The sequence below is a fragment of the Citrus clementina genome, unplaced genomic scaffold, assembly GCF_000493195.1.
Source record: "Citrus clementina cultivar Clemenules unplaced genomic scaffold, Citrus_clementina_v1.0 scaffold_7, whole genome shotgun sequence".
Lineage (NCBI taxonomy): Eukaryota > Viridiplantae > Streptophyta > Magnoliopsida > Sapindales > Rutaceae > Citrus > Citrus x clementina.
The window spans coordinates 14,405,017-14,432,600 of NW_006262075.1; the positions used below are offsets into that span (position 1 = coordinate 14,405,017).

The window sequence follows — 27,584 nt, forward strand, 5'->3', positions numbered from 1 at the left end:
CATCCCCCAAAGAGCGGGAACACGATCTCACAAAATCACGATAGTTGCGCTTTTCCCAGAACTGTTGAAGGAGACGCGAAATCCTACGTTTGCCCACAATGTAGCAGTTAGAACCCCATGAGGGGCTGCCACTACTCGAAAAAGGGGGGATGAAGGGTGAATGAAAATGTGGGACAACAGCTATAAAAGAGGAAGAAATCAATGAAGAAGAAGGGGGAAAAATTTGAGAGAAGAGAAAACTCTGCCAAATTGAAACCAGATCATTTTCAATACAAAATTGTGAGCTCATTATAAGCAATTTATCGAATCTTAATTGCACGGTTTTTCCGTAAACACCTTGTGCTAACTTAGGCATTGGAGGGTTTATGCCAGCAAATCCACCGGCGTCTCTGATCCATTTTTGTGAACGCAGACTTAGTGGGAGAAGGAAGGATAATTCCAACTTCAGTGACTAGAGCTATCGTCGAAGTAAGAAGAAATTGACATCCTCACTGTTGATAACATAAACGTTGGTGTAAAGGTCTGGTCGGGCAAAGGACGAGCAGATTTTAGCATTAACATATTGGCGCCGTCTGTGGGGACTTGAATAAAAAGCTACCGGCAAATTAGTAATTACCAGAGAAGCAGCGAACGGTTAGGTATGGATGTGGCAAGGAAGGATGCTTTGAGGGAGGACAATGAAACTGTGGAGACAATCACTCTCCGGGAAATTGTGAATGAAGCTCGAGAGAGGATGATGAAAGATCGACTGGAGCGGATGGAGAAACAAATGGAGACGCTCGCAGCCATACTGTATGAGCTGAGGGATGAGCGGAGAAGGGATTGTGAAACCCCCGTGGGGAGAGATGAAGTTGGAGCAGAACCCAGCCTCTAGAGGCGTAGAGTCGAGGAAATCCCTCCGCCGGCAGACTAACCTAATGAGGTGCATCCCCATAGAAGTACTGGTCGGGTTCCAAGAGAACGTGTGGATGAAGGGAGGGACCAACCTCACCCCGGACGGGTACTGGAAATTGATGGCTGAAGGGCCAGTGTTGATGAAGGAGAACTTAGACAGCGGTTGCAGAATGCCGAACAGGAGCGAGATCAGATAGCTGCGCGTGATCCTGATCGTGCTGTAGAATTGGAGGGAGAGGTGCGCAGATTGGCGCAGGTGATGGAGGATATTCAGGGCAAGAGAAAGCCCCCGAGTTGGAGGATAATGCTAGATGAAGAGTCTCCCTTATTAACCGAGATCATGGGTATTGTAATCCCAAGTGATTTCCGCTTCCCTGACCTCAAATACTCCGGGCGAAGTGATCCGCTGGTGCATATTGAACGTTTCAACGACATGACGGGTGTTCAGGGGTTGACACCAGCTCAGAGGTGCAGGGTGTTCCCATTGACACTAGAGGGACGATCCCGAGAATGATACAACAAGCTGTCACAGGGAAGTATTAAAGGGTACGAGCAGATGTACCAAGAGTTGGCTGAACAGTTTCGAGGAGCAGTGACCCCAGAGGATGATATGATGGAACTAATGGGGATGAAGCAGGAGAAACAAGAATCCCTTCGGGATTTTGTAAAACGATACCACCAGGCCGTGCTTGATTTGGGAGCTTTCAATCATCTGCAGGCGTTGAGAGGATTAAAAGAGGGTATGAGGATAGGCCGGCTATGGTATAACCTAAGAAGTCCCCTGGTGCAGAATTATTCAGCAGGGTATGAGCAGGCGAGGAGAGACATTGAAATCGAAGAGAAAAAATCGGCAAGGATAAAGAGTGAACAGCTGGAGGAGCTGAGACGAAAGGAAAGGAGAACCCCAAGTGGGAGCAGGTCGGGAAAGCGAGCTGGGGAATCCTCACTGATGGGTGCAATATCAGCTCGGTCTCGCCCTTACCCCATGGCTCAGAGACTGCAACAGGTCCAACACAATCGAGCTCAGCTTCCGCGCCCCCTATTCCCGGAGCGGCAACGAGAATTCCGGCAGTTGGCTAACCATCCTTATCACAACGCTCCCAGAGCACTATATACAGCCAACTCCAGAACTGGGCGACCAGGTCAGCTACCTTCAATATCAGCTCAGGACGATATTCATGATAGCCGAGCAGTCCAGCTGATTGACCAGAGCTTGGCGTACAGACAATACACCCCGTTAAAAGTCCCTAAGGAGGAGTTGTATGAAAGAATCGAGGGACGAGGCCTGCTGTACCCTCCAGCCCCTATAACAAAACCTGCTCACCAACGGGATAAGAGCAGATTCTACAAATTTCACAACACTCACGGTCACACTATCAGCCAATGTTGTGACCTAAAGATTCAGGTGGAGGATTTAGTGAGGAATTGATACTTGGATGAGTATGTAGATGGAGTGTCCCCCGTCATTGAATCACAACACACGCGAGATGAAGGAGTTGAGAGGGATCTGAAACGTGAACAGCCAACCATTCGTGTGATAGCAGGAGGGCCAACATTGGCTGGGGATTCGAACATGGCACGAAAGAACTATGGGAGATACGCCATGACTGGCAAAGAGGTGCTTCTCAATTTGCCAGCAGCCAAGAGAGCAAAAGTGCGGCAAGTTTCCATTATGTGGACAGAGGAGGACGAAGAGGGCATTTTATATCCTTATGAGGATGCACTAGTGATTAAGGCATTGGTGGCTAGTACAGAATTGCGGCGAATACTTGTGGACACAGGCAGCTCAGTTGACATTCTGTTTAAGTCGACCCTATATGATATGGGAATTTTGGATTTGAAGCTGGAGCAGACAAATACCTCATTGAAGGGATTTGGAGGGGGATGGTTAACCCCCATGGGGATCATTGAACTCCCGATTACTGTGGGGTCAAAGCCGTTTGAAAGAACGATTATGCTAGACTTTGTCGTGGTAGAAGAAAGAAGCCCTTACCAGATGATACTGGGGAGACCGTTCATGAGGATAAGTCAATGTGTAATGTCCACGCATTATCTGGTGTTGAAGTACAGAGTAAATGGAGTTGTTGGCGTAGTAAAAGGCGACCAGAGAATGGTAAGGAGCTACTATACTACAGCGGCCAAGGAAACGCTGCAGGTTACCTTTCTAGATAACCGAGGGGATTCAAAAAATGGTCGCCAAGAACCTGTTGAGAAGCTGGAGGGAGTTGTTGTAAGCAAGAGTAACTCGAGCAGAGTGGTTAAGGTCGGGTTAGAATTGGGCGAAACAATAAAAGGCGAGCTAGTGAAATGCCTACAGTCCTATGCAGATATATTTGCCTGGTCTCATGAGGACATGCCAAATATTGATTGCGGGATAGCTTGCCACAAGCTGGCAATCAAGAAAGGGGCAAGACTAGTGAGGCAGAAAAGGAGGTGATTTAACCAAGAAATGTACGAGGCCATAAATGCCGAGGTAGAGAAATTGTTGAAAGCAGGATTTATAAGGGAGGCTAAATACCCAGAGTGGATTTCCAACGTAGTGTTGGTGAAGAAGGCCAACGGGAAATGGCGAATGTGTGTGGATTTCACAGACCTTAATAAGGCCTACCCGAAGGACAGTTTTCCCTTACCAAAAATAGACCAATTGGTGGATTCAACGATGGGGCATAGTCTGCTCAGCTTCATGGATGCCTTCTCAAGATACAACCAAATATCCATGAACGAGCAGGACGAGAAGAGTACCACCTTTATAACTAACATGAGTTTGTTTTGTTACAGGGTGATGCCTTTTGTCTTGAAAAATACCAGAGCTACCTATCAAAGGTTAGTGAATAAGGTCTTCAAACCATTAATCGGTCACACTATAGAGGTATATGTGGACGATATGATCATAAAGTTAAGAGAACCGAAGGATCATGTGAAGCACTTGGAAGAGACCTTCGAATTGCTGAGGAGGTATGAAATGAAGCTGAACCCGGAGAAATGTGCATTTGGGATCAGCTCTGGTAAATTTTTGGGATACCTGGTGAGCCACCGAGGGATCGAGGCTAACCCGGAAAAAATACGGGTGGTGATAGAAATGAGGTCCCCACGAACAGTTAAGGAGGTGCAGAGCCTTATAGGGAAATTGGCAGCATTGAACCGATTCATTTCGCGAGCCACTGATAAGTGCCACCCTTTCTTCCAAACTATAAAGAAAGGGAGGAATACGAAATGGACATCAGAATGCGAGGAGGCATTTGGACAGCTAAATGAATACCTAGCCCGCGCCCCGTTACTATCAACTCCGAGAGAGGGTGACCAGCTGCTTTTGTACTTGGCAATCTCTAAATGGGTTACCAGCTCGGTCTTAGTCAGGGAAGAAGAAAGAAAGCAACATCCGGTATACTACACAAGCAAGGCCCTGGTAGACGCAGAAACCAGATATCCACTGATGGAGAAGTGGGCGCTGGCTCTAATAACGGCAGCACGCAAACTCCGACCATATTTCCAGGCCCACCAGATTGTTATGATGACTGACCAGTCCCTTCGGCAAATGCTTCAAAAACCAGATGCATCTGGTCGGTTAGTAAAATAGTCCATAGAGCTGAGCGAATTTGACCTATCCTATAGGCCCCGAGGAGCAATCAAAGTCCAAGCCCTGGCCGATTTTATGGTTGACCGTGCTGAAAAGGGAGAAGAGATTCAGGAGGAACAACCAATAGAGCAGGAGAAACCAAAGGGGGTGTGGCTGGTGATGGTTGATGGGTCACGTAGTGAACAGGGATCTGGAGCAGGAGTTGTAATACGGAGCCCAGAAGGGGTCGAGGTATCCTATGCAGTAAAATTCGAGTTCCAGCTTACGAATAACCAAGCTGAATATGAGGCCTTCATTACTGGGCTCGGGCTTGCACACGCGCTACAAGCTGAAAGAGTAGAAATCCAAGCAGATTCCCAGCTAGTCTGCAATCAGCTCTGCGACCAATTCCAAGTAAGGGAAGAGAAGTTGGGGCTTTATTTGAAGAAGGCGAAACAAATAGTTGGACTCTTCAAAGAGGTAGAGGTAAAGTAGATATCCCGGAATGAGAATTACCGAGCAGATATGTTGGCTAGAATGGCTGCAATTGTAGATCCAAAATTACCTAAGTGAGTTCCACTAGAGGTGAGGACCTCGCTGAGTATAGAGGAGGAAGTAGAGGTAATGAGAGTAAGCACTGAAGAATCCTGGATGGACCCGATTCTCGCATACATCCGCGATGGCATTTTACCGGAGGACAAAAGGCAAGCAAGAAAATTAAAATGCCGAGCAGCAAGGTACACGCTGGTTGATGGGGTGCTCTACCGCTGAGAATTCACCTTGCCCCTTTTGAGATGTTTGGATGATGAAGAGGCAGATTATGTACTGAGGGAGATTCATGAAGGAATATGTGGTAATCACTTGGGAGCAAGAACTTTAGCTTTCAAGGCACTCCGGCAATGATACTTTTGGCCAACCATGCACCAGGATGCGAAAAGGATGGTAAAGAGTTGTAAAATCTGCCAAAGCTTCTCGAGGTTCTTGCACAACCCCAAGAAAAGCTGACCACTATGACATCCCCATGGCCTTTTGCTCAATGGGGAATCGACTTGATTGGTCCGTTACCAAAAGGCCGAGGAGCGGCAGCACATGCAATTGTAGCAATAGACTACTTCACCAAGTGGGTAGAAGTGAGAGTCCTCAGCCAAATCACGGAGAGAAAGACGACAGATTTTATTTGGAAGAATATTATCTGCAGATACGGAATCCCTTATACCATCATTACAGACAATGGGAGGCAATTTGACAACAACAATTTCAAAGAATTTTGCCGGAACCTGGGGGTGGACCTGAAGTTCTGCACCCCCGCACGCCCCTAGGCAAATGGACAAGTGGAAGCAGCCAACAAAGTAATAAAGAAACTCCTGAAAACAAGACTGAGAGAGAAGAAGGGAGCTTGGGTCGACGAGCTACCAGGAGTACTGTGGGCTTACCGGACAACTCACAAAACTGCCACCGGGGAAACCCCGTTTGTTTTAACTTTTGGTCATGAGGCGGTAGTCCTAGCAGAAATTAGAGTAGGAACACATCGGACAGAATACTTCAATAAAGAGCAAAACGATGAACAGATCTGCTTGAGCCTGGACCTGTTTGAGGAGAAAAGGGAAGGGGCCTCATAGAAAGTGGCTCAGTGTCAGCAAAGGGTCATGCGTTATTACAACAAGAACGTACGCATGAGGCAATTCCGAGCAGGGGATTGGGTACTTAGGAAGGTGAATCAAAACACTAAGGATCCTAACCATGGCGCTCTTGGCCCGAAATAGGAAGGCCCGTACAGGGTGATACGAGCGACTGGACCAGGAGCTTATAAGCTAGCGTACCCAGATGGACGAGACGTGAAGAGGTCGTGGAACGCCGAGCACTTGAAAAAGTATTTCTAGTAAGCAAAGTGCTCTACTAAGTCTTCATTTTGATAAGTTATCTCTGTTAAATGCATGATGACTTGTTACACATGCATATATTCTGTATTTCTGTGATGCATTCAAATTTCAATAAAGATAAATTCGGCATGAAATCCCCCTACTAGCAAGGTTCACTGAGGCAAGCAAGTGCTTAATCTTGCTCGGTCAACGAAAGGCCAGCAAGCAATACTACAAAGTTCTACAAAGGCAAGCAAGTGCCTGTTCCTTCTCGGTCAACGAAAGACCAGCAGGCAATTTTACGCAATTTTCACTAAGGCTAGCAAGTGCCTAATCTTGATCGGTCAATGAAAGGCCAGCAGGCAATACTACAAAGTTCTACAAAGGCAAGCAAGCGCTTGTTCCTGCTCGGTCAACGAAAGACCAGCGGGTAATTTTATGGAATTTTCACTAAGGCAAGTAAGTGCCTAATCTTGCTCGGTCAACGAAAGGCCAGCAGGCAATACTATAAATTCTACAAAGGCAAATAAATGCTTGATCCTGCTCGGTCAACGAAAGACCAGCAGGTAATTTTTACGAAATGTTACTAAGGCAAGCAAGTGCCTAATCCTGCTCGGTCAACGAAAGGCCAGCAGGCAATACTACAAAGTTCTACAAAGGTAGGCAAGTGCCTGTTCCTACTCGGTCAACGAAAGACCAGCAGGCAATTTTACAGAATTTTCATTAAGGCAAGTAAGTGCCTAATCCTGCTCGGTCAACGAAAGGCCAGTAGACAATATTACAAAATTCTACAAAGGCAAGTAAGTGCCTGCTCCAGTTCGGTCAACAAAAGACCAGCAAGCAACTTTACGAAATTCTACTAAGGCAAGCGAGTGTCTATTCCTGCTCGGTCGCCTAAAGGACCAGCAGGCAAATCTACAAATTTGGTTATGACAAACAAGTGCCTATTTCTACTCGGTCGATTAAAGGACTAGCAGGCAAAGCTAACTAAAAGCGTTAAGAAAATTTACAAAAATGATCTATAAGCAAAACCACAACAGAAGAACCAATAGAAAGCATCTAGAATTTATGCTCAAAATGTTTACAAAGCAGATGAAAATTTAGAGTTTCTACAAAAATAGACCTAAAAATTAGGAGGGTCGACGGCTTCAGTAGTTGAAGGATCAGTAATCTCGGGAGGTGAAGGATCAGCAATCTCGGGAGGTGGAAGATCAGCAACACCGGGAAGAGGAGGCATGGACCATTGACCCACTTCAAAAACACGATCCCCGACTTCCCCCTCATGCACCCCATCTAAAGGAGCCTCTACCTGATCTCTGCACTCCAGCCTCTAGCTTGCTCATGTCCAGCTCGGGATATTCTTCCTCAAGCACAGACATGATGCACTTATAGCAGAAAGCAACCCCAGAGTCATACTCTGCATCCAGCCGATCGTCCACATCAACATATTTGCCTTTCGGCTCAGCCAACTGCTCATTTAGGGATTTGATTTCTCCCTCAAGGGCGGTCCTCAAAGTATCTCTTTCACTTTAAGTAGCCTGAAGATCAGACTTCAGGTCACCCAACTCACCGTCAAGTTTGGAGGAGGTGGACTCAGCAACAACAACTTTCTCTTCCAGGTCCGTGATCTGCTTGTTCAGCTCAGCCAGCATCTCCTTTGAGCGATCAGCAGATTAAACCTTTTTCTTCAAATCCTGATTGTCAGCTTGAAGCCTCCTCTCATGACGCGTGGCCCTGTTCTTATAACAAGAAACTATAGTGGCCAGCTTGAAGGAGACCCTCTGGACAGAACCAGCCAACTCACTGAGATCCATGCTCTCAATGTCGTTGACCATTTTCGGTCCCACTGACTTCCCATAGTCTCTTTGGTACAGAGTCAGATAGTCGCCTTGATCCCGAGGCGGAAGAGGAGAGGATCGGCCTTCAGAGTGAGTGCTGACCTCAGGACTCTTGTCGGAAGCTTTCTCCCCACCACTCTTACAAGGTAGAGGAGGGGGCAGCGTAGGAACAGGAGCCTTGGAAGGACCGACGCTGGTTTTCTTTGGAGGAGGAAGAGGGTTGCTGGAGTTGCTTGGAACCCGACCATGCTTTCTAGTCATAGCGCTAAGGATCTTGTTATCCATTCCAGCAGTTATGTCCACTAAACCCAAACCGACCAGGTTTGTTGGTGACAGGAGGTCTTGGCAGGTGGACGCGTTCACCAGAGCAGTTTCCACTTGAAGCAAAGGTCGGTCTTCAAGTTCCTTAATCAAACCCTACGATTCTGAAAGAGCAAACAAAGTTAAAGAACCCAATAAATGACAATTTGAGAAAGAGTATAGGCAAAAAATGAACGACCTGAGGTGACAAAATGCGTTGGAAGGTAAATATCACCACCCAACGAACTAGCTATTGGACACCAACTTCCCCTAGTAAAGAAGAATTTATTCTTCTAATTTTTGCATGAAGAGGGGAAGCCGGTGATTGGCTTCCTCTTCGCAGAGCTCGACATGAAATAATACCAGCCTGCTTTCTTCGGCCTACTCCTCAGCTGGTATAGATGCTTTACTTCAACAAGGGAGGGCTCCTCTGATCCACACCTATCCCATAACACATACATAGCTGAGAGAACCATCCACCCGTTGGGATGTAGCTGACCTGGGGCCAGGTGCATACCACCCAGTATCTTAGCAAAATAACGCTGAAGGGGTAGTCGAGCTCCTAATTTGAAACTCTCCAGGTGCATCGTCACATACCCCGGCGGAGGCCAACTCGGAACATCACATTTCCCAGGAACTATAAGGAGAACCTCCTCAGGAATGTTGTAGAGGTTCTTGAGCTTGAATAGATAAGTTTGTGTGGTGGCACAAGCTTTGTAGTCAATAGGGTAAGAATCCGCCTCTACCCTATGGCCAAGGTTCCTTTTCTTAGGGTGCCCGCCCGGCTCGGAACTGCTTCCCTCACCATTACCCACTTCTTCGGGGACCCCAACCCCACCAGAACTGTGGTTCTCACCAGAGTGCGACGCAGGTCCACTTCTATTCCCTACAAGCTCTAGTTTAGGGGAGGGAGAAGTAGCCAAGGGACGTGGGTACTCAAGGGTATCCCTACCATGGGAGGGGCCTATACTACAAGAGGGACGTAAAAAATCAGTGGGTATTGATAAGTTAAGGTCTGAATCCCCTGTTTCTTCATTACTCACATCAGCAATTAACTTCCTTTTCCGATTTGACATATCGAAATCTCAAAAGAAAACAAAGCAAACCCGAGTATACGGGTACAAAAGAGAAACAATGAACCCAATCAACAACAACCAAAGAAGGGGTTAAAGGCTATACCTAGAATAGACTGGCACTGGTAAGTGTTACTGTGATAAAGGAAAAGACCCAGTAAATGGAGATTCCAGACGCAGAAAAATATGAACGAAGTTCGTAGGAGTTGTCTCACGGCAAAGAAGCGAATAAGCAAAACGAAAGTAACTTTAGTTTAGGGATTTGAAACGAAAAAGAGGAAATGGAAGCGTTTGAGTGATAGGAGTGACAGCTCATCCACCGTATATCGAGGATGGATAGCCCGTCGTTTCAAATTTCAAATACGAAGAGTCTGGAGATGCCACGTCACTAACCGTTATAAGAGGCCAGACGAAACGCAAGCCTAGATATGCAATGGACATGCTCATAAAGCCCCATGTTCAGGTCGGAATCTCCTCTGACAAGAGAGGGAACCTCAGGTCCATACCAGTAAACAGAAGACCAGATGGGAAGTTCCCCGGGCCGGTAAGATTCGATTATCAGTTTTCATTCTCAGCTCGTTTCACTTGCAAGACCAGAAACTGGGGGACTGGTGTTAGGTAAATAAGAGCACCAGCTCGGCCATTGTTAGAGTGCAATTTATGCACTAGTTTTGCATTGTTTACTTCCCTTAATATCGATGTTTTGCACTTAATAATAATGATTTACTTGTGTTTTACTTTTGTAGGTGCAATTCTATTGATTTGTGATAAAATTGAGCTATAATATTATGTTTAAAGATGATTGTTCTCTTGGAGAAATTTAGAGTGTCAGAAAAACTTTATTGATAAGGCGTGGGCGCATGCTGTCAACTGCGGACCTGCAGTTTTTAGTTTAACGTGTTTTGTATTTTTGGTTATTTTTGTAATTATGAATTTAATATTTCAGATATTAGTATTTTATTTTAAATAGAACTCTAAAAGAGAAGAGAGAGAGAGTATTTAAGGGAGGAATCTATTGTGAAAAATGGGGGTTTTGGATTGGAGAAAAAGAAAGAAACCCTAGATCTAATTTTTCTCTTTTCTTTATGAAGAACTAAACTTATTTTTCTGGTTGAAGGTTAATGAAGCTTTGATTCATCACTACTGTGAGATCTTTCTTATGCTTTTATTGTTTTATTACTTTTTGGGTATTTGTTTATTCTCTGAATTAGTTTCATGATTATGTTTGTTAATTAGGTAATTGGCCACTATTTAATTATCAACTTAATCTATTGTCAATTAAAGGATTTATCGTATGAAGATTTTAATATTTGTGACAAATAACATAGCAGTGAGTTGTGTTATGAGAGTAAACAATCTAATTTAAATGAATCATCATATGTGTTGATTAGGATTTGGGTCTCTCTGGTTTTTCAAGCTGTCAATTGATTAAATCATATGATCGTATCTAGGGTTGTCTATTGATTAGGGAAATATCCAACGGTCGTACCTTGGTTATCGACTAGTTAAGGAGAGATTGGCTATTAGAGGGTCTCAATAGTTATAACCGGTCTATTCATAAGTAATAATAATCTATATTTGAATCAATGATCAGTAGTCGAATCAAGCTGAGTTAATTCCTTCAACCAGAGCTTTCTCCAATTTGAATTACAGCTTTAATTTGTATTCTTGTTATTTTAATTTAATTTTTATTATTGTCAACAATTCCTCCATTTTACGTTTTACATTTCAAAAGGATTTAAATAATTATCGATCTCTGTGGACACGACCCTGCTCAATCACTACACACAATTTATTTAGAGTAGGAATTTATTTTTGTTAGCTTCGACAACCATCAAATTTTGGCGCTGTTGTCGGGGATTGGCGTCATTTATTTAATTCTTTTTTACGTTTTACTTGGTGTATGGTTCGTTCTTCTCGTACAGGTACACTTTCGTTTGATCTTGAAATTAAGAAGACAGCTCGCCAGCTGAGACAGCAGACGAAGCGAGCTAAGCAACGATCCTCGTCGCCTTTGCTTTCTGAAACAGATACAGTGCCTTATTTAGTTGAATCATCTAACGATTCAGAAGAACAAGTGATGGATAGAGCTGCACCTGTAGAAAGAACTCTTAGAGAGTTAGCTGAACCAGACTTGAATCAGTAACCACTCTGCATTCAATATGTAGACTTGGAGGTAAATTTTGAATTAAAGTCTGGTCTTATTCATTTATTCCCAAGTTTCATGGTTTTGCAGGTGAAGATCCTCATAAACATCTTAAGGAGTTTCATGTTGTGTGTTCAAGTATGAGACCACAAGGTGTGACTGAAAAGCAGATTAAGCTGCGTGCTTTTTCATTCTCTTTAGATGGGTTAGCTAAAGATTGGTTGTACTACTTGCCTCCTGGATCAATTACAATGTGGAATGGTTTGAAGAAGCAGTTCCTCGAGAAGTATTTTCCTACTTCAAGAGCTGCCAACATCAGAAAAGATATTTGTGGGATCAGACAACTTTCTAGAGAGACTTTGTATGAGTATTGGGAGCGATTCAAACAATTGTGTGCCAGTTGTCCTCAGCATTAGATTTCTGATCAACTTCTTATTCAATATTTTTACGAAGGACTATCATTGATGGATAGGAGAATGATAGATGCTGCTAGTGGAGGCATGTTGGTGAACAAGACCCCTACTCAAGGAAGGGAGTTGATATCAAATATGGCTGCCAACACACAACAATTTGGCAGCAGGCAAGATCCTACTTCAAGGAAGGTGAATGAGGTAAATATTTCTTCTGTTGAACAACGTTTATATAAACTTACTTCTCTTGTGGAAAAGTTTGTTGTAGGTAATGTGCAACAGGTGAAGACTTGTGGCATTTGTTACAATATAGGTCATTCAACCGATATGTGTCCTACACTTCAAGAAGAACCCATTGAACAAGCCAATGCAGTTGGAGGATTTCCAGGCATGCCTCAGAGGAGGTATGATCCTTATGCACAAACATACAATCCGGGATGGAATGATCATCCCAACTTCAGCTATGGAGTTAAGCCGTCAAGATTCCCACAACAGTATCCACCAAGACAACCAGCACCTCCACAGTCAAACTCCAAGTCAGGTATATCTCTTGAAAAAATTGTTAAATCACTTGCGACTAACACTCAACAATTTCAGCAAGCAACTACAGCAAGCATTCAAAATTTGGAGAACCAAATGAGTCAATTGGCGACTACAGTGAGCCGTCTGGAGTCTCAAGTATTAGGGAGATTGCCTTCACAATCTGAGATGAATCCAAAGAAAAATGTTAGTGTTGTCATCCTTAGAAGTGGGAAGGAGTTGCAAGAGCCTAGTAAGAAAGTGATAAAGCATGTAGAAGATGAGCTTGAGAAGAATGAATTGATGCCTAAATCTCAAGATGCGCAACCCACTAGAGCGAAACCCCTACCTATTGTGATACCTCATTCTTTTCCAAGCCGGTTTGCAAAATCCAAGAAAGAGGAACAAGAGAAAGACATCCTTGAGACATTTCGCAAGGTTGAGGTAAATATTCCTTTATTAGATGCTATAAAACAAATACCTCGATATGCTAAAGTCCTTAAGGAACTGTGCACCTCCAAGAGAAAATTAAGAGGAGATGAAAAAGTTCACATGTGGGAGAATTTTCAGCAGTTCTCCAAAAGAAACTACCTCTTAAGTGCAAGGATCCAGGTATGTTTACTATCCCTTGTAAAATTGGTAGTGTTAGAATTGAAAAGGCTTTGTTAGATCTATGAGCTTCTATTAATGTCATGCCTCGTTCCATTTATTCATCTTTAAATGTTGGTCCATTAAAAGAAACTGGCGTGATAATTCAACTAGCTGATAGGTCTAATGCATATCCTGATGGGGTATTAGAAGATGTCTTAGTACAAGTTAATGAGTTGGTTTTTCCTGCTGATTTTTATGTACTTGATATGAAATAGGATAACTCCTCTAATTATGTCCCAATTTTGCTAGGAAGACTTTTTCTTAAGACTGCTAGGACTAAAATGGATGTACATAAAGGAACTCTCACTATGGAGTTTGATGGAGAGGTTATAGAATTCAATATGAATGATGCCATAAAATATCCTAGTGAGGAACATTCGGTATTTTCTGTGGATGTTATTAACCCTATAGCGCAGGAAGTTTTTTACAAGGAAAAGACGAAGACATTTCATGATAGAATGATTTTGAGAAAAGAGTTCTCTATTGGTCAAAAAGTTCTTCTTTTTCATTTTAAACTTAAACTTTTTCCGGGTAAATTACGTTCTTACTGGGTTGGACCTTTTATTATTACTAATGTTTTTCCTCATGGTGCAGTAGAGATTCGGAGTCTGACCTCTGACAAAGTTTTTAAAGTTAATGGTCATTGCTTAAAATCTTTTTATGAAGATTTTTTAGTGAATATTGTGGAGGATGTGGCTCTCGAGAGTCCCAATTATGGAGATTGATGCATAAATGTGTCTAGCCAAAGACATAAAACAAAGGCGCTTTTTGAGAGGCAACCCAAATGATTTATTTATTTTGGTTTTTGTTATTTCTTCTTTTAATTTTGATTTAGATTTTTTTTAAATAATGTGTTTGCTAATAAGTACTTCTGTGATTTTTAAAGTAAAATGGTTTTAAGGCGTGCCCACGTGCTTATTAGAAAAGTACTTCTGAAATTTTTAGTGTCTCAAGTGATTCATCACTAAAAAAAAAAATCGTTTTCTTTCCTAGCAACCAGCCGCTCCAGCCTTCACCAGAGCAACAGTTGCGTTCACCGAGCAGCCATGCACGCCCAGCAACCCACGCATCTCAGCATCTCCCATAGCAGCAGCCCGTGCGCAACAATCCCACCATTTCCGCCAAGCCCATAGACGTTATGAGGATCAAAGCTCACAATTCAGGGAAGTTATTGCCTTTAATCTTTTATCCTTACGCTTTAATTTTTATGTGAGCTTTGATTATCTTACATTGGGGACAATGTAATTTCTTTTGTGTGGGGGAGAGATTTTTGCATTATTGATGTCTGGAATTATTATTTTCACTCTACTCATCTATTTTCACTCTACTCATCCTTAAATGATTTTAGAGTTAGTATGCTTCATATATTATTAATTTTCTTTTCCTTTCTCTCTCACTACTCTTTTCCCATATATCTCAAATTATTTACATTTATTTTTTTTCTATCATACTCTTTCATCACTCACATTTTATCTTTCATTTTTTTACTACATACATCTTTCTCGCTTATTATCCTTTTTACCTTTCCTTTCATATCTCAATCATACCTTCTTCTCATTATACACCACTATTGATGGTTGATTCATTTGAAGAGTGTACATGATTTGATGGCAAATTTACCAACTTTGTGAAGATTTGAGCCTATGAGCAACCACTTTGCTCTAATTATTTTTGTTATGTGAATATCAATCCTAGTTTGTTTATTCTAGAACTTGCTTTGTTATGCATGTTGAAGCCACATTACGGGATTTTATGCATTAAAATGATAAAGGCAAACCATTTACCATTTTTCTATTCTCCATTTTCCTTTTTCTCTACCCGAAGACCTTTATTTGAGGCTTAACCATTACCCATCTAATTCTCTCCGTCTACTTAACCATTTTTATTCTTTTTGAGCCTCAATTTAAGGAGATTTTTAGACTCATTGTGTAGATATATTTTGTTACTTTTTCTACCTTGTATTAAAATTTCTCAATTAGATCAACAAGCATTATGCTTGAATAAAATTGTGCAAGGTTCGTTTCTTTTGTTTGATTAAAAAAAACAAAAACAAAAACAAAAAAAAGAAAAAAGAAAAGAAAAATAAAAATCGAAAAAAAAGAGAAAAATTTTACATTCTTGGTGACTTGAGTAGAAATAAGCATTTTGATATCATAAGTTCATTCAATGAGTTCATTCTTCTCATTTTGATCTCTTTTTCTTTCATAGACTTTTCTTTTTCATTTAACCTATTTAACTCCGTTACAACCATTTTAAGACCCTTAGATTTTTGCATTTAATTCATGTTTTGTGGATTGAGATGTGATATATGAGCAAGCTTATGGTAATAGCATTCTTTGATTTGATTTGAGTGCATAAATGACACCCTAAACACTTTGAGTGCATGGAGTGAAGTTATTGAGAGGGCTATTAAATGTTGTTGCACTTGAATTTTGAATGGATCTTCTTAGTGGTTGAATGTTCTTATTCTATCTTATGAAATTCTATGCTTTAAAATACTTGTCTCTCGAATGTTGAACGACTTAATTTCTTGAGGTTTACTTGCTTAAAATTGCTTTTGCATGAGTTGAGATGAGAATTGAGTGGAGATTTGGGATTAGTCTTGAGTTATATGCTTGAGGACAAGCATCATCTTGGTGTGGGGGAATTTGTTAGAGTGCAATTTATGCACTAGTTTTGCATTGTTTACTTCCCTTAATATCAATGTTTTACACTTAATAATAATGATTTACTTGTGTTTTACTTTTGTAGGTGCAATTCTATTGATTTGTGATAAAATTGAGCTATAAGATTATGTTTAAAGATGATTGTTCTCTTGGAGAAATTTAGAGCGTCAGAAGAACTTTATTGATAAGGCGTGGGCGCGTGCTGTCAACTGCGGACCTGCAGTTTTTAGTTTAACGTGTTTTGTATTTTTAGTTATTTTTGTAATTATGAATTTAATATTTCAGATATTAGTATTTTATTTTAAATAGAACTCTAAAAGAGAAGAGAGAGAGAGTATTTAAGGGAGGAATCTATTGTGAAAAATGGAGGTTTTGGATTGGAGAAAAAGAAAGAAATCCTAGATCTAATTTTTCTCTTCTCTTTATGAAGAACTAAACTTATTTTTCTGGTTGAAGGTTAATGAAGCTTTGATTCATCACTACTGTGAGATCTTTCTTATGCTTTAATTGTTTTATTACTTTTTGGGTATTTGTTTATTCTCTGAATTAGTTTCATGATTATGTTTGCTAATTAGGTAATTGGCCACTATTTAATTATCAACTTAATCTATTGTCAATTAAAGGATTTATCGTATGAAGATTTTAATGTTTGTGACAAATAACATAGTAGTGAGTTGTGTTATGAGAGTAAACAATCTAATTTAAATGAATCATCATATGTGTTGATTAGGATTTGGGTCTCTCTGGTTTTTCAGGTTGTCAATTGATTAAATCTTATGATCGTATCTAGGGTTGTCTATTGATTAAGGAAATATCCAACGGCCGTACCTTGGTTATCGACTAGTTGAGGAGAGATTGGCTATTAGAGGGTCTCAATAGTTATAACTGGTCTATTCATAAGTAAAAATAATATATATTTGAATCAATGATCAGTAGTCGAATCAAGCTGAGTTAATTCCTTCAACCAGAGCTTTCTCCAATTTGAATTACAACTTTAATTTGCATTCTTGTTATTTTAATTTGATTTTTATTATTGTCAACAATTCCCCCATTTTACGTTTTACATTTCAAAAGAATTTAAATAATTACCGATCTCTGTGGACACGACCCTGCTCAATCACTATACACAATTTATTTAGAATAGGAATTTATTTTTATTGGCTTCGACAACCATCAGCCATGCCATCATCCCCACGCCGGGGTGGACCACCTCAGCCGAGTGGTGCGAGCAGAACACTGATAATGAGCCTTCTACAAACATGGGCCGACCAAAGACGAGTACCGGTTAGAGGAATATACCGACCAGAGACATATACCGAGCCGATACCCATCCCCCAAAGAGCGGGAACACGATCTCACAGAATCACGATAGTTGCGCTTTTCCCAGAACCGTTGAGGGAGACGCGAGATCCCACGTTTGCCCACAATGTAGCAGTTAGAGCCCCATGAGGGGCTGCCACTACCCGAAAAAGGGGGGATGAAGGGTGAATGAAAACGTGGGACATCGACTATAAAAGAGGAAGAAATCAATGAAGAAGAGGGGGGAAAATTAAGAGAATGGAAAACTCTACCAAATTGAAACCAGACCATTTTCAATACAAAATTGTGAGCTCATTATAAGCAATTTATCGAATCTTAATTGCACGGTTTTCCCGTAAACACCTTGTGCTAACTTAGGCATTGGAGGGTTTACGCCGGCAAAACCACCGGCGTCTCTAATCCTTTTTTTGTGAACGCAAGCTTAGTGGGAGAAGGAAGGATAATTCCAACTTCAGTGACTAGAGCGATCGTCGAAGTAAGAAGAAATTGACATCCTTACTGTTGATAACATAAACGTTGGTGTAAAGGTCTGGTTGGAAAAAGGACGAGCAGATTTCAGCATCAACACACACAATACCAATAAATCTAACAACAAACTCGTAAGAATGAAATTAATTTTATTTTCCTGTAAGAATAAAATTTAATTAAAAAATTCAAAGAATTGCCAATCGTTTTCTTAGAGTTTAAAAGTAATATTGACTACTGAATTTATCCACAAATTTTTAAATTATGATTTTTTTGGGTTGGTTCATAGACAAGGACATTATTGTAATTTTAAATCTCATAAATAAAAGATCTAAAATTCTATGAAAAAATATACTCTTTTTTATTAGCTTATATTTCTTAGAAAGTGCTCCCAAATTATACATATATATATTTTAAAAAAAGTATTATTTTAAAATTTTCTAATGTTTCTCCTAATTTGCTCTGTTATAATTGTCATGATGATACAAAATCAGGATAATCAAACAAACAAACATTAGTTAGCCCTAGTTATCAATAGAAGAAACGATATTAAATAAAATTGTCATTTTCAACAAAGAATAATAATAAATATATGATAAAAAAAGAATAATTATATCACTCTAACCGATATTTACGGGAAAAAAAAAAATCTCACAGGATACGTATTGCGGTGAAACCTTTGTTATTTGTGTGTGAATATTTGGCGGCAACTATTAAGGCAAAAGCTAATCCAATATTAAGACAAATAAATAATTATTTAAAGGTAACATTTACAAATTCACGAGTTTTTTTTATATTTTTTTTATCAAAGGATGTTTATTAATTACAAATGAGAAGAACTTGGAAAAACAATATATTTAAATACAAATAAACTTTAATAAGTCTCTTTGACGCAATGCATTATTTAATTATTTAATTTGTTTTCATCTACTTTGGTGCTCAAATCAATTGAGAGATTCATTCTGGAACCAACTTTTGGCCATGGCTACTCGTCCTGCAAAAATAGAACAAATTGCAGAAACATTACTGGACTGAAACTGCTACAGAGCATGATCAGAGATATGAGGATGAGCACACTTGATTATCTTCTAGCTGACGTGTAACAGTTAGTTTGCTGAGTCAGCATTATTGCTTTTTTTTTAATTAATAAAGGGCTCTAAATAGAGCTAAGGCAATACTAAACGGGAGTGTGCAACTCCAGAAACATCATTGTTTAAAATGTTAAGCAAATTTAAAGGAGTAGACTGAAAATAATGCAGACCCACAGGAAAAGCTAAACTATAGGTAGCAAGAAAGTCTGCTGCTGCATTTGCTTCCCGATAAATATGATTCATTTGAATCAACCAATCTCGTCCGATTAGCTCTTGGATGGCTGTGATTAGAGAAAGATGCTCATTGATGGTGGGGTTCGAATGAGAGACTAGCTGCAAGATGCACCTGCTGTCCACTTCCACTATCACCCTACGATAACCATGAAGCCAAGCTATGGATAACCCATGAAATAAACCCCACAACTCAGCAGATGTTACTGAGCAAAAGCCTAAGTTAGCACAATATCCGATCTCCCAAACTCCTCTGTAATCACGAATGAGTCCGCCAGCTCCTGCATGGTCTGAATGCTTCTTGGCACCATCAGTGTTCAACTTAACCCAAGGCCAAGTAGGAGCACCCCAGCGAATCCATTTTTCGACACGGCTCTTGTCAGTGGCGGTAAGGGAGTCAGCATTATTGTTAACAAACTCATTAAGCATGTATAGGCGTTATAACAAACTCTAGTCAGCTTCTTTACAATGTATAAATCCTGAGCTTAAAACATTTTTGTATAATACAATTTTAATTCTAATAAATTCCAGATTGATTCTTCTTCATATCTTTTCTTCATTTTCTCGTTGATTTTCTTACTTACCAAACACACATTTACATAATCTTCGAGAAACCATGCAGCAAAATTGACATGGAAGGAATTTAATAGAGAAAGAGATATGGGCATTGAAAGTTACCTGAGATGAGTTGCTGCATTATTTATATTCTAGAACCCTACAAACTTACAGAAAGGATTGAGGACATCTTTAGAATTGGCTTGATCCCACTCCAATGATTCCCATAATTCTTTCTTTATCTCAATAACTTTGAGCGCAGGGGGTGGAGATGGTTGCCCGTTATCAAGCAGAGAAAGCGAAAGAGAAAGCCGCTTCAATTTGGGGCAGCCGCGTACTTCAATTTCTTGGAGAGAATTACAAACCAATACCCCATTATCACTGCAGAAGCTCTTAAATTCTAGCAAGTTAGAAAAACGCAACTTCTTCAATCTAGGAAGTGTAATGATGGTATTTGTTGCTAATTCTTTCTCAGTTTCTTCATCCTCGACCGCTGCTATCTCCTCGATTGAATCGCACTCTATGACTTCGAGATCTTCCAAGTTTTGAAGGGCAGGCAATAACCGAAGCGAGAACAAATTTTTTAAATTAGGACAACGACCAAATGAAAGAACTTTAAGATCATGTGAAAACTTGCCAATGTTAACTAATCCTTGTTCCCTTGGTAAAACATCATTTAAGCTTGCAACGTCGTCGACCCAATACATATCTAAACATTGAACATCTTCTGGGAGCACAATGGGTTCTTCTCTTTCACAGATTTTGCAACCTTCTAAGAATACTGATTTATCTACTTTGAGATCAGTAATCAGAAATCTCCCCATGCCAAATGCCGACAGCAGAAGACAATAATTTTTCGATCCTCGACCATCTGTAGATTTAACATATATGTTGAAATCTTTGAGTGTAGAAAAATGGCCTTCAAAAGTGTCCAATCTATCGCTCAATCTAGCTGCCTCTTCCACTGTTTCTCGTAAAGCTTCATTCCCAAAAGATAATTTCAATTTGTAGAGATTACGTAGTCTAGGTAATATACCAGTCGGGAACTTCTTCAGCGGCGGTGAAGAGAAATAAAGATGACTAAGGTTTTCCAACATTTCCATACCTTCTGGGACTTCTTCAATCGATGTTACTTCGAGGTCCAAGTACTGGAGAGCCAACAGCTTTGCCAAAGAAGGAACTCGCTCTAAGTTTTCACACCATCGAAGCAACAACGATCTTAGATTCATCAAGTCAGAGACGGAACTTGGCAAGACTTCAATGTTGGTGCGAGAAAGATTGAGAACCTTCAAACCATGCATGTGCACAAAGAAACATTCAGGAATCCTCTGTAAATGTTCATTGCATTGTAGCAACAAAGTTGAAAGAATGTCACAATGTGGTGACATATTTGAAGGGATCTCCTCGAAGTCATTCTCCATCAGTGAAACTCTCTCGAGATTCGCTTTCCATTCTTGTTCACCTGGAAATTCCCGTAAACGTTCTCTAGCTTTCACCATGAATAAAGGACTCTCGCTTGTAATGCGCAACGCCATGTCTCTTATAAGATCATGCATCTTCACACAACTACCATCTTCAGCGCTCTCCAATAAGCAGCAATTTACAAGCCTGTTCAATATAGTATGCCCTCTATTATATTTTACTCGCACATCCTTCACTTCTTCGATAAACCCTTCTGCAATCCAGTGATCTATCAGCTCATCCTTTGGGATGGCAAAGTCTTCAGGATACAGTGCACAATACAAGAAGCACTGTTGGAGCTTTTCATCTTTCAAGCGATGGTAACTGAATTCTAATCGCCCTAACACTTTAGTATCTACGTCATTCAAACTTCTCAGCCGTCCACGCAATTCATTGAGCGCATTTTGCCATTCATAAATTTCTTCTTCACCGCTCATGGAAGCAGCTACAGTTACAATTGCCAGCGGTAAACAACCACATTCCTCAACAACGTCGTTTATGATTTCTTTATTCAAAGCTGGAACTTGCAAAATGCTGCAGCCAACTCCGTCTATAAACAAATTAAATGCCTCCTGTTTAGAAAGCAATTCAACTGCGACTTGTTTACACTTCATAGAACGACAGACCCTATGTGAACGTGTGGTTATCACCAATTTGCATCCGTTCTCTTCACTAGGCTCAGGGATTCCTACTTCCTCGAGAGGGAATGCTTCCCACATATCATCTAGTATCAACACAAACTTCTCTTTAGCTTTCAACATTCCTAGCAACCTCCCTGCACGTCTTACTTTATCTTCATTTTCTGAAAGACTTTGTTTCAATGCAGTCGCAATCTCAGTTTGCAGTTTAATAAGATCAAGTGGTTGAGACACGGTGACCCAAATCACAACATTGAACTTATTAGTTTCTTTCTGGAGTCTGTTGTTAATTTCTTTCATGATAGTTGTTTTACCAATACCGCCCATACCCCAAACTCCTATCTTTGTGACCTTATCACCCATCAAATCCTCCCAAATTCTTTCCACAACTTTCTTCGTCTTTTCGCCTGCTAATGTTGCCGTGGTCAACGTCAATCCTCTGGATGGGGGTGCATCAATCACCAAACTAGTGAAAGAACGACCCTTTTGATGATACTCGTTCACTTCTTCAATCTTCTCCTCAGCATGTTTCCCCAAACGCGCACGTGAGAAATATTTTCCTTTCTTCACATCCTCCTCAATACTATGTGCTTCCCTGTTGATCCTTTCTACGTTTTCCAACCAATCATTGACTTCATTTCTTGGTTGTTTGTTCCCCAGATCACACTCTGCCTTCAATGTTGCTTCTATATCTGCTTTCTTGCTATTTAACTCCTGTAATACTCTTTCAAGTTTTTTCATTATTTCACTGAGCTTTCGGTGGCGGTGAACATATTGGCATATCGGTGGCCCCACACACTTAAAAAATTCAAGGATTGTTCCTATAAAATCCATAGGCAGGTCCTACAAGTATATCACTATAACATTAGTGTATATGATTTCTTCTGGAGCAATTTCATTTATCAAAATTGCATCAAATTTTGGGATAAAATGTTAAACCTACCGGAATAAAGATCATAATATAATTTCTTTGAACTAATTCGTCAAGTTTTAAATTTTATTTTTGTGGCTTTAGATTAGCTTTAAATTTTCCTTCAACTACGAAACTATACTTTTTTTTTTCAAGCAAATAATGCCTCACTTTTTTTTTTCTTTTCCTTCTCTTTTGTACATAATTGTAATTTTCCTTCCATACGGTTTATGTACGAACCCTATGTCTATTTTTTTTTTTTTTTCAATCATGAACTATAACCGTTAAACTCATGTTTTCTAATTTTTAAGTGATCAAGTTTTCTACTCTAAGCAAGTGAATTGTTGAATTAAAGAAAAATACTGCAGTGCCCTTAATTATAAATTACATTATGGAAATTCTGGTGCTTAAAATTTTTATTAAAACATGGTTATTCAACATACTTTTTATGGTGCAAAGAATCCCGTAGTGTAGTTTAAAAAGATAAAGTTATTTGTACTTTTAGTAATTTTATATCTATTCAGGACTGATGAAATAAGATTTGGGATTCAATATTATCACTCAAATTTTAATTTATTCCTTTATTATTTTTCAAATTTGGCAGTAGCCCCTATGACGCTGGGTATGATATGAGCTAAACAACTCAAGCATTTAACTCAAGAACCGGATTTGACAAATTTCCATGGTATTTTTGCCAACTCTTGATTCTTTGGGAAAACCGCAGATTTAAAGACATTTGTTAAAACTAATGGTCGAATTCTATTTTGTTTTTTTCATCTTAATCTAGGATACTCATTTTTTGCTTCTTCTTCTTCTTCTTTTTTTACAATTTTTCTTCTTTTAATTTTAGTATTTTATTTTCATCTTACTCTTTCGAGATTTTTCATTATTTTCAGTCAATTTTCAGTAGTTTTATTTATTCTTGCTACAGTACGGTTTGTCATAAATTAGAATTCTAACCAAATAAATCAGTCCAAAAATCTAAACTTTTCTTCCTTTAACTTTTAGTCTTTTATTTTATTAGTCCGTCAGTTTGATTTTATTTTTTTATTTTTGTCTCCTCTAAGTGGTTTTCATTTTTTTTAATTTCGGTTCAAATTTGTTATTAATTAAAAGGAACAAATCGGTTCTTAAATAGCTAAACCGACACAAACCCATTACTGCATAATAATAATAATAATAATAATAATCAAAATCCGACCATTAGATGGCATAAATCAATAAATGAAAATTTGCATCTCAATTTAAGATGCCAGAAGAACTATTAGACTTTAGTGATGAAACAATATTGCAATATGATTTAAATGAAAAGATAAGTTACCTGAATCAACTGGTTGTTGTTCGTAGCTTCCTCAAATGTTTGTTAATTAGGAAGGAAGAAACCAACCTATGACAAGCTTGAAGGTAAAACAATATCACTTTTTGAATGATAATATCCTTTTCACTTTGTGGAAAAAAAAATAAATGATTGAGAATCACAATGAAACATTCGCTATATCATGAAAGCAGATAATGTAGTAAATAATAGATGAAGCAATTAATCAAATGATGTAACAACATGGTAATGAATCAATAAAAGAAGAGAATCTATTTTGAGGTAATTAAGCAACAATATTTGATTACGTTAAATTAATTCTTTACTGTGGTTGAAAAATATAGATTCCTCTTCTTATAAAAGGTCTTCATCTTCGTAAAAAAGCCTAAATAACTAGATAATTACATTTAAGTTTGATAGCACTATCTTAATTTGTGCCACTGCATTTGGAATTGTAGAAAATCAGTGTTTTGGTGGGCTTGTGTTACATTTCATCACCGATCCCCCACTACCACAAACATCATTTTAGATATTTAAATAATTTTTAATGTTTATTTAATTAAATTGGTTTCATTAAGTTCAGTGATGAGACTTGATATTTTTTCTATATACAATCCCAAGTAATTCAATCACACTAAGGGCAAAGAGTTCATAGAAAGAATCATTTCTGGTCAGGACAAAAAGAAGTTCGTATAATGAAAAATAAATTCTAAATCATTTATAACATTAACAAACACAAAATGAATCAAAACGAAGAAGTGTTATCATGGAAAAAATGATTTAAAAATATGATTGTCGATATGAAATCAGTTAAAAATATAGTAGTTAATTTAAAATGATTGTATAAATTTTGAGTTATTAACCTCAAGCAATCCAATAAAAGAATAGAGTTGTTTGGTAACAAAAATTGTTACCTTTGTAGTAAAAAGTTTTAACCATTTATTATCTAGATTAATAAATAAAATTTATTATCTCAATTTAAGATGTTTGAAGAACTAATGGTATCACAGATAAAATAATTCAATAGTGCAATATAACCTAAAACAAAGATATTTGATTACCTAAACAAAATGGTATTTGTAGCCTCAAATGTTTGTTAAAGGAGAGAAACCACTAAAAGTCCTGGATCATCCACTAATATTAGTTTCATGACGTGTTTCATTCTTTTTATTAATATTTTTTTTTGTGCATTGTCTTATTTCTTTTAAGGGGCAAAGAACATACTTACTATTTTTAATCGGCTTAAATAAACATCAAAGGCTATATAGCAACTAGAATGCTTAAGAATATCCTTATTCTCATTTGCAAAACAAACGTAAATAATAATGAACAATTCAAAATATAAATTTAAGTTGTTGATTCAAAATTATTATATAAATTTTGAGTCATTAGTCTCATGTAATTTAATAATCGATATAATTGGCTGGTAACAATAAATACTACATTTTAACTAAAAATTTCAATTGTTGGATTGCATAAATTAATGAATGAAAATTTGTATCTCATTTTAAATGTTTGATGAACTAATTGCATTACAGATAAAATAAATATAATCTAAAAGAAAGGATAACTTACCTGAACAAATTAGTTGTTGTAGCCTCAAATATGTTAAGAGGGAGAAACTAATGAGCCTGAAGGAGAAATAAGATTACTTTTTACTGAATGATAATGATCTTTGTACTTATTGGAAAATAAAAAAATGTGAAGGATCATAATGAAAGCCAACAAATAAAGTAAAGATTAATGTAGCCAATAACAAATAAAGTAAAGTATCAAATGACAATTAATCAATAAAAGCAAAGAATCTATTTTTCAAATAATCAAGCAAAAATACGTGACTACATCAAATTAATTCTTTATAAAGAAAATGGTTTAAAAATATGAATGTCGGATATTATCTGAACTAATTATAAAAGAAACCGGCAGTCAATATCATCTACGAGAGAAGATATCTAATTACTCATGTAATGAAAAAAAAAAAGCAAAGTAAGAATTAATCGTGACTGATAACAAATAGAAGAATTAATGTAGCCAAAACCAACAATAAATATTTGATAAAGCAAGGAATCAAATGGGTGTGCAACATCTCAAGCCTGAGAATGTAGCTGGCTTGAAGTATTAACCAAGCAAGGATATACCAATCACGTAAATTGATTATGTATTGAAGCAGAAAAGTATAGATTCTTCTACTTTTTTTAGTTTTTTTATTTTTGGTTTTCACAGGGTATAGATTCTTCTATTTATTATCATGTCTTCATCTCTATTACAAGCCCTAATTAATTAAAGTACATATTTTTTAAAAACTTTTCTATATAATTTTTAAGAAAAAAATCATCCACACTCTCAAGATTGGTTTAAATGATCACATAAATTCTTAGGTTTCATAAATGGTCATTAAGACTTTTTTTGACATTTATAACCTTGAATTGTAGTTTAAACTTTTATGATAAGTACAATAGAATACTAAGATAAAAATATTAAATAAATAGCATATATATATATATGTCATGCAAACTATTTTTAATATTAAGATATTATTAGTTTGCCAAATAGATTTTACTAAAACCTAAATCCAGTAATCCAAAAAATAATTTTAAACTTACGCTGATATAGACATAACATAAAAAAATGTAATATAAAAAATATTATAAATAAAATACTTAATACGAATTTTGTAAGTTTTTTTGAATGTTAAATATAATTATTTTCTATTATTAATCTATGAAAAAATTCATTAATATTAAAAAATTAATTGTTAATAATAATAATAATAATAACAGTTTTGTTAATTTATAAAATATATAATAATTGAAATATTAAATATTATATTTGCATTTGTTATAGAATTTTACTCAAAGTCAATCAAATTTAATGTTGTTATAATTTTATTTAGTATTGAACAATTATTTATATATGATCATTTAATCAAAACTTAACGGTGTGAGTGGGTTTTTCTTTCCCTCTAATTTCTAATGTCCTAACGATACGTTATACTCTTCTTAGCTTAGATATCAATATTCAGAAATAAATTGGACACAACCGTTACCTTTTATGGCAAAAAGTGTAACAGAAATTCTTTTTTTTGGACAAAGACCTCCCTTGAGGTTTGGACTAATAACAAACTAGTTATTTGTGTGCTATATACTGCTAGAAGAACCCAATATTACGTGAATACCCCTATCAGATAAAGTTACCAAAATGACCTCAACTGGAAAGTTTCTAAATAATTGTGGCGCGGTCGATGCAGTGACACCTCACCACAACTATGGACTGTGAGTCTGTGATGCCAAATGTGTCCTTCTATTTTATTGAGCACTTTCTTAAGTAAAAAAACCAAAAAGCCAAAAAAGTGTTCACCAGATCCACCGCCGACAATAGATTGGCCTTGGTTGGTAACGTTGTTATGTTGGATATTTTATTTAAGATATGATTGTTGGATATTTTATGAGTTAAAAGAAATTAGTAGAAAGGAGAGTGGTTAATTTGAAACAGTTGTATAAACTTTGAGTCATTGACCTCATGCAATCTAATAAAAGATAGAGTTGTTTGGTAGTAAATTAGTTATTAGGCGGCCTAATTCGAAGAATGAAAAATGTTTATCTCAATTTAAGATTTTAAAAGAACTAATAGCATTACAAATAAAATAATTCAGTAGTGCAATATAATCTAAATGAAAGATAAGTTAA

At 38.0% G+C, this 27,584-nt stretch overlaps 2 protein-coding genes and 1 non-coding gene across 3 annotated transcripts; all 3 read right to left on the bottom strand.

Annotated features, from left to right (window-relative positions):
• Nucleotides 1–7,982: 7,982 nt before the first annotated feature.
• LOC112096966 lies at nucleotides 7,983–9,523 on the bottom strand. The gene is made up of 2 exons (XM_024181218.1): nucleotides 8,858–9,523; nucleotides 7,983–8,564 (listed from the first exon to the last, which is right to left on the bottom strand). The coding sequence occupies exons 1-2, from the start codon at nucleotides 9,521–9,523 to the stop codon at nucleotides 7,983–7,985; spliced, it is 1,248 nt and encodes a 415-aa protein (XP_024036986.1).
• Nucleotides 9,524–11,977: 2,454 nt separating this feature from the next.
• LOC112097118 lies at nucleotides 11,978–12,084 on the bottom strand. The gene has a single exon (XR_002904775.1). It is a non-coding gene; the product is annotated as a small nucleolar RNA R71 (small nucleolar RNA).
• Nucleotides 12,085–19,724: 7,640 nt separating this feature from the next.
• Nucleotides 19,725–25,519, bottom strand: LOC18037639 (probable disease resistance protein At1g61300). The gene is made up of 3 exons (XM_006427543.2): nucleotides 25,474–25,519; nucleotides 23,905–23,970; nucleotides 19,725–22,530 (listed from the first exon to the last, which is right to left on the bottom strand). Exon 3 carries the CDS (start codon nucleotides 22,505–22,507, stop codon nucleotides 19,727–19,729), a length of 2,781 nt encoding a protein of 926 aa, XP_006427606.1. The 5' UTR covers nucleotides 22,508–22,530; nucleotides 23,905–23,970; nucleotides 25,474–25,519; the 3' UTR covers nucleotides 19,725–19,726.
• Nucleotides 25,520–27,584: the final 2,065 nt, after the last annotated feature.

Coding starts and splice junctions, on each gene's coding strand:
- LOC112096966 (XM_024181218.1), bottom strand. CDS start 9,523: ATGTCAAATCGGAAAAGGAAGTTAATTGCTGATGTGAGTAATGAAGAA. Junction 8,565..8,857: donor AGGAGCCCTCCCTTGTTGAA/GTAAAGCATCTA, acceptor TCAGAATCGTAG/GGTTTGATTAAGGAACTTGA.
- LOC18037639 (XM_006427543.2), bottom strand. CDS start 22,507: ATGGATTTTATAGGAACAATCCTTGAATTTTTTAAGTGTGTGGGGCCA.